The sequence below is a fragment of the Otolemur garnettii genome, unplaced genomic scaffold (genome assembly GCF_000181295.1).
Source record: "Otolemur garnettii isolate 467f Iridium unplaced genomic scaffold, OtoGar3 scaffold00026, whole genome shotgun sequence".
Lineage (NCBI taxonomy): Eukaryota > Metazoa > Chordata > Mammalia > Primates > Galagidae > Otolemur > Otolemur garnettii.
In genome coordinates, this window is record NW_003852421.1 from 20,270,612 (window position 1) to 20,279,051 (window position 8,440).

Consider the following 8,440-nt stretch of genomic DNA (forward strand, 5'->3'; position numbering starts at 1 on the left):
CAAAAATATAAAATAAATGAAGCGTATGTGGTAAGAGCAAAAGAAGACAGGGAGATGATGAAAGATTTAGCCATATCCTAGGATAAGAGACTAAAAAGTCCAAATATTACCAGATAAATCAAACTATCAAATTTATTTCTTTTTGAGACAGAGACGAAAGCCCTAGATAGAGTACCATGGCATCCTATTTCACAGCAACCTCCAACTCGGGCTCAAGCGATCCTCCTGCCTCAGTTATTCTATTTTTAGTAGAGACAGGGTCTTGATTTTTGCTCAGGCTGTGTCTCAAATTCATAAACTCAAGCAATCTACCTGCCTTGGCCTCCCAGAGTGCGAGGATTACAGGTGTGAGCCACCATGTCTGGCCAACTCTATCAAATTTCTAAGTAGTTACCATTTGAACATCTAACCTATGAATAACATGTGTGAAATACTTTCACAAATTACTGCTAGTTAACAGGAGATGAAATCTAAACCCCAACTTGACTGCAAAGTTCTTGTCACTGCAGTACCTATAAAAGCCAAAAAAGGGGAAAAAAAACCCCCCAAAAAACGACTTTGACTTTGCTGATGTCTGTAGTCTGTATTATGTACATACACATTAGTTCATTTTAATGTCACAACATATATACCCATACATATGTACACATAATTAGTTCACATTAAATGTCACAACCACCTATGACTCATTTGCTCAGTTTAACAAAAAGAATATAGCCACAGAAGTTACTTGTTCAAGATCACACATACAAGAAGCGCTACATCTATGTTAGAATCCACCAACTCCAGGCATGTCTTTCCATAACACCTGCCCCTTATCATTTATTTTATATTGTAATAAAAGCACAAGTACTTTGCTAGGTGATTTGATCAAGTTACTTCCTTATATATGAAGTGGTAGCAGTAGTAAGTACACCTCACAGGATTATTATGAGGATCAAACAACTCCACATATCTAAAGCTCTTATTTTAGAGCAGTATTTTTCAACCTTTTTTATCTCATAGCACACTTGAACCTATAGACTTTGGTGGCATACTTAAATTATGTTGATCAAAAAAGAATATACTTATTGCGCTTTGAACTTCTCTTGAATTAATGATAATTTCCACATAGTATTAAGAACCTCACAGTGTATTCACATAAAAATGAAGTCTAATTTCTCTATCAACCCTTTTGACTGAGGAGTGCTCAGAAACAAAACGTTAACAATTGACACACGCAGCAATCGCAACCACCATTCCAATAGCTCATCTCTAAGGAGCCACTAATATCTTTCATAGGACAATTAGGATTAAATGAAATGTAAAACCCCAGCTCAGGGCCTGTACCACAGTGGCTATGGCGCCAGCCACACGCACCAAACATGGTGGATTGGAGCCTGGCCCAGGCCAACTAAACAACAATGATGACTGCAACAAAAAAAAGCTAGGCGTTGTGGGAGATGCCTGTGCATTACTGAAGTTTTTTGTTTTCTCACTAATGGAGAATGAAGCATATGATGCTTATAGACTCAAGTCAGGTAACATCAACATGTTGGTGTTTTACAAACAAAAACTTAAAAACACTTCATTCACACCAAACATGTTGTTTGAATGCCTACAGGCTTTGTTTGCAGTCAAAGGTTAAAGCTTTTGTAACTAAAACTCTTGTCTTGTGGATTCCATATCATAAGTCAATAACCTTTAGGATTGGATAAAATGGGCTCCGCACCTGCAGCTCAGTGGTTAGGGCACCAACCACTACACTGGAGCTGCCGAATACAGCCCAGGCCTGCAGAATAACAACAACTACGACCAAAAAATAGCCAGGTGTTGTAGTGGGCTACTTGGAAGGCTGAGGCAAGAGAATCGCTTAAGCCCAAGAGTTGGAGGTTGCTATGAGCTGTGACGCCCCTGCACTCTACCAAGGGCGACAAAATGAGGCTGTCTCAAAAAAAAAGACTGGATAAAATGAGCACAAGTGCCTACTATATGGTATACCTCAACAAATTACTTGAAATGGAATATAAGCAAATAAAAATAAGAGTCAACTTAAAAACATCTACTAGAAAAGAGCTAAAGAACAGTAAAAAAACCTCCTCAAATCCTGTTATGTTTTTCTATTTAGTTTTTACCCAACTCCTCCATCAAATTAACTTTCTTCTGGAATTCCCACAGTTCTCTTATTTGTACCCATACCATGATTACTTAACATTCTATGGCAGCAGTTAGTGTGATTCATTTTTGTATTTTTCTGAAGAGGCCTGCTCTGGTGACGCCATGTAAGAATTCAAACACCCAGTAGTTATATCCCTCTACCCAGGTTTCTTTTTATCTTAGCACAGCGGTTCATCGCAGCATTAGGAAGATTGAGAACCACTGTCCTAGCACTTACCACTCGTATTTACTTCTGGATTATCCACAACGGAAATGTGAATTTATGAGCTCAGGAATTTTTGTTTATCTTGTTCACTGCTGTGCAGTGCCTTGCACCATAAAGGCACTCATCTGTTAAAAATGCAGATTTTGACCAAGTGGGACTAGAGTAGGACCTGAAGAGTCTAGGTTTTTTAACAAGTTCCCAGGTGTTATTCATCTGTTGACCACACAATAGGTAGATAAGCTCTAGGGCAGTGGTTCTCACTAGAAGTTTACCACAATCACGACTTTTAAAAGCTCTCAGGTAGTTTTACCATACGACAAAGTTCTCTACCTGTGGGTCAGGACCCACAGGAAATGTATTAAATGGCCACAGCATTAGGAAGGTTGAGAACCACTCTTCTAGGGTGAGGCCTAGGATACTGTGTTTCTTGTTTTTTAAGTAACTTAAAAAATAATGTAATGACTTGTCAAAGTTTACTGCCAGGCACAGTGATATGCCTCGAGTCCAAGCTACTTGGGAGGCTGAGGGAAGAGGATTGCTTGCACACAGGAGTTCACACCTAGCCTGGGCAACAGAGTGAAACTCTATCTCAACTCTTTTATTAGAGACAGGGTGTTGCTGTTACTCAGGACACAGTGCAGTGGTGGGATCACAGCTCACTACAGCCTCAAACTCCTGGACTTAAGTAATCCCCCTGCTTCAGCCTCCCAAGTAGCTAGGACTACAGGTGCAAGCCACCCCTCCCAGTTAACATTTTTTTTTTTTTTTTTCAGAAATAGGTTTTTATCACTTCTTCTCTTTTTGGCTAAGATCAAATATAGAGACAAGGGTTTGCTATATTGCCCAAGGTGGCCCCAACCAATCCTCCCACCTTCAGCTTCTGAAGTGCTGGGAGCACAGGCATGAACCACAGGGTTTAGCCCTGTCTCTCAAGAAAAAAAAGTTTACTAACCAATACGATTTCAAAAAAGCCCTTAAATGGGTTTTCATAATAATGCTTACCTGCAAGTGCTGTCTGTCAATGAAGAGAAACACTGACTGGTTAGGATTGTTGACAACAATTCCAGTCTTGTCCTTTCGGCTCAGTACATGCAGAAACTGTTTTTCATAGTCACCGTGATGAAACTCAAATTTGGCCTAATTATAAAATATAAACATTCATATTTAACTACAAACATGTTATGCTGCCTAAAACATCTGCATCCATAGGCATACATCTGTGCTGTCCAATATGGTAGTTAATAGCCACGTATACCTACTTAAACTGAAGTAAATTAAAATTAGGTGCAATTTAAGATTTAATTCTTTAGTAACACCAGACACATTTCAAATGCTCAGGAGTAGCACACAGCCTACAAAAATATCGTTTTTGTTGAGACGAAGTCTCACTTTATCGCCCGTGGTAGAGTACTGTGGCGTTGGGCTTAGGTGATTCTCTTGCCTCATCCTCCCGAGTAGCTGGGAGCACAGGTGCCTATGCCTGGCTATTTTTTTGTTGCAATTTGGCCGGGGCCGGGTTCGAACCCGTCACCCTCGGTATACGGGGCCAGTGCCCTACCCACTGAGCCACAGGCGCCGCCTCTACAAAAATATCTTGAGATTCAGAGTACCTCTTTCCTTGCAGAAAGTTGGATAGTACTCTACTGTATGTTCTTCAAGAAAAGCTTTGTACCAGGGCGGTGTCTGTGGCTCAAAGGAGTAGGGTGCCGGCCCCATATGCCAGAGGTAATGGCAGCCCCAGCCAAAAACTTCAAAAAAAGAAAAGCTTTGTACCAAGGTGAAATCCAAACATTCAATGATTTTACATAAATTTCATAAAATTTTACTTTCAAAACTACTCAGCTTAAGACTCCCACCACAGTACTTTAAACGCTAATGACATCTCCCTCTTTTTGACTAGAAGGCAGTGTTAATACCTGTTGTAAAAATTTTAAAAAAGAAAAAAATCTGTTTACTCCAACCCTAGGTGTACATTGTGACCTTATACAGTCTCCTAAATTTTCTAAATTCAGCTTCCTCATCTCTAAGGCTCTACTATCTTTCATAGGACAATTAAGATTGCTCGGCACCCATACCACATTGGTTACAGCACTAGCCATATGCACCAAACATGATTGGGTTTGAGTCCAGCCCAGGGCAGCTAAACAACAACTGCAGCAAAAAAATAGCTAGGCTTTTGTTGTGGCAGGCAGCTGTAGTCCCAGCTACTTGGAAGGCTGAGGCAAGATAATCACTTAAGCCCAAGAGTTTGAGGTTGCTGTGAGCTGTGCTGCCACAGCACTCTACTGGGTAATCCAGTTCTACTCTTCACACAGATGAGCTTTTGAGGAAATATAAACCTCTTGAAAAATATTGTAAATGTTTCTTAAGTGCATTTTTCCACAGCTAGCCTCAAAGGTTTTAAAAAATTCTGAAAGTAATTTAAAATTCTGTTACAAAGTCAGAACATTCCTCTGATCTTTTAAAATGAGGAAGATCAACTCTACTCTCTCAAAAAATGTCTGTGGACATTGGTAGAGGCCAAACACTATGACAAGACCACACTTAAAGGAGGATTTAAGAAACTAGACTTAATTGAGGCGAGGTGGGAACCTGTCTCTTAAAAAAAAAAAAAAAAAAGAAAAAAGCCAGGCATTGTGGTGGGCACCGGTAGTCCCAGCTACTCAGGAAGCTGAGGCAAGAGAATAGCTTGAGTCCAAGAGTCTGAGGTTGCTATGAGCTATGACACCATGGCACTCTACCAAGGGTGACAAAGGGAGACTCTGTCTCATAAAAAAGAAACCTAGACTTAATCTGATGTTTAGATAATGATTAATTATAAAAATGTTAGTCCATTTGGTTCTATAGTTTTTATTCCTATTATGTCAAAAACAGTAGAAAATAGTAAAATGAAAAAACACCAGTTCCTGCTATGTACCCAGTAGCTCTTCTTATAAACCCTCAGTATGATATAGTATCCCTATATACTATCATAAGTAAAATGGTATTGAACTACACACTTCTGCATAATTCAAATAACTGCATTCTTACTATTTTCGTAAGTATATGAAAGGCATGCTATTAGCCACCGAAAAATACTAATAAGGTTATTTCAATGTTAAGGGGCTTATATACTGCTGAAGAACAACCTAACTTATTTCAAACTCTTTCCTAGAATAACATGTGGTTACCCGTAAAACCCTAAATTGGGTTATCATCAAAGCACCACGGAAGGAAAGAAGAAATTAATAGAGTAAGCAATATGGGAGACCATTAGCCTATTTTGCTCTTGGATTGTACCTTGAAAAACAAAGAATTTTCTCAAAAAAAGTGGTGACAGTAATCAATTTGGAAAATGGCATCCTGGGAAACAGAACCAAGACAAAATGTATTAAAAACTGAAATAGGGGTACAAGGTGCAGTGGCTCACACCTGTAATCTGGTACTCTGGGAGTACCAAGGCAGAAGGATGTGAGCTCAGGAGATCAAGACCAGCCTAAACAAACTGAGACCTCATCTTCACCAGAAACAGAAAAATTAGTCAGGCATTGTGGAGGGTGCCTGTGGTCCCAGCTACTCAGGAGGCTGAGGCAGGACTGCTTGAGCCCAAGAGTTTGAAGTTGCAGTGAGTTATGATGACACCACTACACTCTAGCCAGTGTAACAGAGTGAGACCACCTCCCCCCAAAAATAAATAAAATAAAAAAGAAAAGTTAGCTAAACCTGACTTATAATTAAGCATAATTAACATTTTGATGCTGCTTCTTCTTTACACATACAAATGCACTATAAATAAAAATAGGACAGGCTGGGCGCAATGGCTGATGCTTGTAATTCTAGCACTTTGGGAGGCCGAGGTGGGAGGGCTGCTAGAGTTCAGGACTTTGAGGTTGCTGTGAACTATGATACCACTAAAAATAAACTAAAAAATAAGTAAAAATAAGATCAACATGTGAGTAAATGCCCTTAAATTAAAATAGAATAAAAGTAGAAATAGTCTAGTCCATCAAATAATGAAGAGGCAATAGTCAGCAAATTTTAAGAAAAGTTAGGGTTGGGCACAGTGCCTCACATCTATAATCCTAACACTCTGGGAAACCAAGAAGGGTAGAGACCTGCCTGAGCCAGAGTGAGACATCCTCTGTAAAAAATACCTGGGCACTGTGGCAGGAGCCTGTAGTCCTAGCTACTTATGCCGCCATGGCACTCTACCAGGGGTGACAATGTGAAACTCTGCCTCAAAAGAAAAAAAAAGGTTAAATAACAACCACCACTAAGCTTGGAGCCTGTGCAGCTAAGGCACCAGCCCCCTATACCTGAGGTGGCAGGTTTGAATCCAGCCTGGGCCCGCCAAACAACGGCTGCAACCAAAAAATTGCCAGGCATTATGGCAGGCGCCAATAATCCCAGCTACTTGGGAAGTGGAGGCACTTCAGCCCAGGAGTTGGAGGTTGCTGTGAGCTGTGATGCCTGAGCACTCTACCCAGGGTGACAGCTTGAAGCCCTGTCTCAAAAAAAAAAAAAAAAAGAACCACCAATGAATTTACTTCTCTTCTTTGCAGTTTCATATACGGCATCTAGAAAATGAGTTCTTAACTCATTTTAGATCTGACTCCTTTGAGATCCATGAAAATGATATATACTATCTGAAGAGTGTACACAGTGATGGGGATGAGGGTCACAGTTCTTCTGAAGTTTATCCCTGAGCCCCTCTACATATCAACAAATGTCTGCCTTAGAAGATTTTCTCTGGTCATAACTTCAAAGACACATTGAGCAGTTAGAACCACTTCATGTCAACTGATTCTAAAATCCTTTTCTTGCATCATAATATTCAGAAGAAAAGAGGTCCCCAAAATAAAACTATTAGAAAGCATATTCCCCAAGAACTCTCAATTTAGACCCTATTCCAGGAGATTTTATTTATTGAAATGCTCATCACACTTATTTTAGAATAAAATACCTGAACAGGCCTAAAAGGCTCATCAGATTCCTTCCACCTAGAAAACAGGAGACAGACAATTTTTTCAATATCATTCCGAGGCCAAAGAATGAAATCCATCTCCTGAGTACAGCCAATTACATCCTATAAAATGACAAAAAAAAAAAAAAAAACCTTAAGAAAACCAGTACCATTTTATTTTAGAAGCATGTAAATAAAAAAACAAACCTATGTAACAAATGATAGGATTTGACATAATGGGTATTTTGTATAAAAACATTTTACAAGTACAAAACGACCACCATTTATGATTTTGTACCTTAAGAGCTAACAACAATAGGAATATATACAATCTGAATAGCTCATGACCTAATTCTAATTTTTATCTCGAGTCACATAGTCCCTTAGTCCAATATTCCTCACAACCAGCTCTAGATGCACTGAGGCACGGCAAAAACTCTAAATAAAGCTCTGACTGTTGCTGCTATTGTTGGACCCTGAACCTTTATTTCTACTCTTCAAAAACAGAACCTATCTAAAAAAGAAGTCTTGGAAAATATGGATTACTATCTTCTTAATCACAGATGAAACCCCATTTGTAGGTGTTGACAGAAAACTACTTTTCTCCATTTACCACCTCTTCTTCATACCATTAATATGCTAATATTAGCATATTAATTTTCAAAAGCCAATAAACCTCTTCCAGACTAGTATATGGTTATCTCTAGCCTTATCCCCCAAACAATTGGGGATCTTTTGTGTAAGTATGCCCAGATTAACTTTGAATGTGTTGCAGTTTAGAAGGGTGGCAGCAATAACATCTTCTTGAAGTTTCTCATTTATAAAAGAGCAAAATTGTACTTCTCCCTCAAAAATGGAAATTCAATCAACAGTAATATAAAATTACACCAAATGTGCACCATTATCAGCATAGTAACTACATAACCAAAGCTATGGCCGGGAGCAGTGGTTCGGGCCTGTAATTCTAGCACTCTAGGAGGCTCCAGTGGGTGGGTAGTTTGAACTCAGCAGTTCAAGACCAGTCTGAGCAAAAGCGAGACCCTGTGTCTACTAAGAATAAAAAAATAGTGGCTCGGCACCCATAGCACAGTGGTTATGGCGCCAGCCACATACACCAAAGTTGGTAGGTTTGAACC

At 39.4% G+C, this 8,440-nt stretch overlaps 1 protein-coding gene across 2 annotated transcripts in view; it reads right to left on the reverse strand.

Annotated features, from left to right (window-relative positions):
* Positions 1-8,440, reverse strand: part of CUNH6orf62 (chromosome unknown C6orf62 homolog) — a 16,879-nt gene that overhangs the window by 2,252 nt on the left and 6,187 nt on the right. For both annotated transcript variants that reach the window (XM_012804233.1, XM_003788340.2), the window contains exons 3-4: positions 7,305-7,427; positions 3,365-3,499 (exon numbers count right to left, since the gene is read on the reverse strand). In XM_012804233.1, the coding sequence (XP_012659687.1) occupies positions 3,365-3,499; positions 7,305-7,427 (258 nt within the window). The remainder of the gene's footprint in view (positions 1-3,364; positions 3,500-7,304; positions 7,428-8,440) is intronic.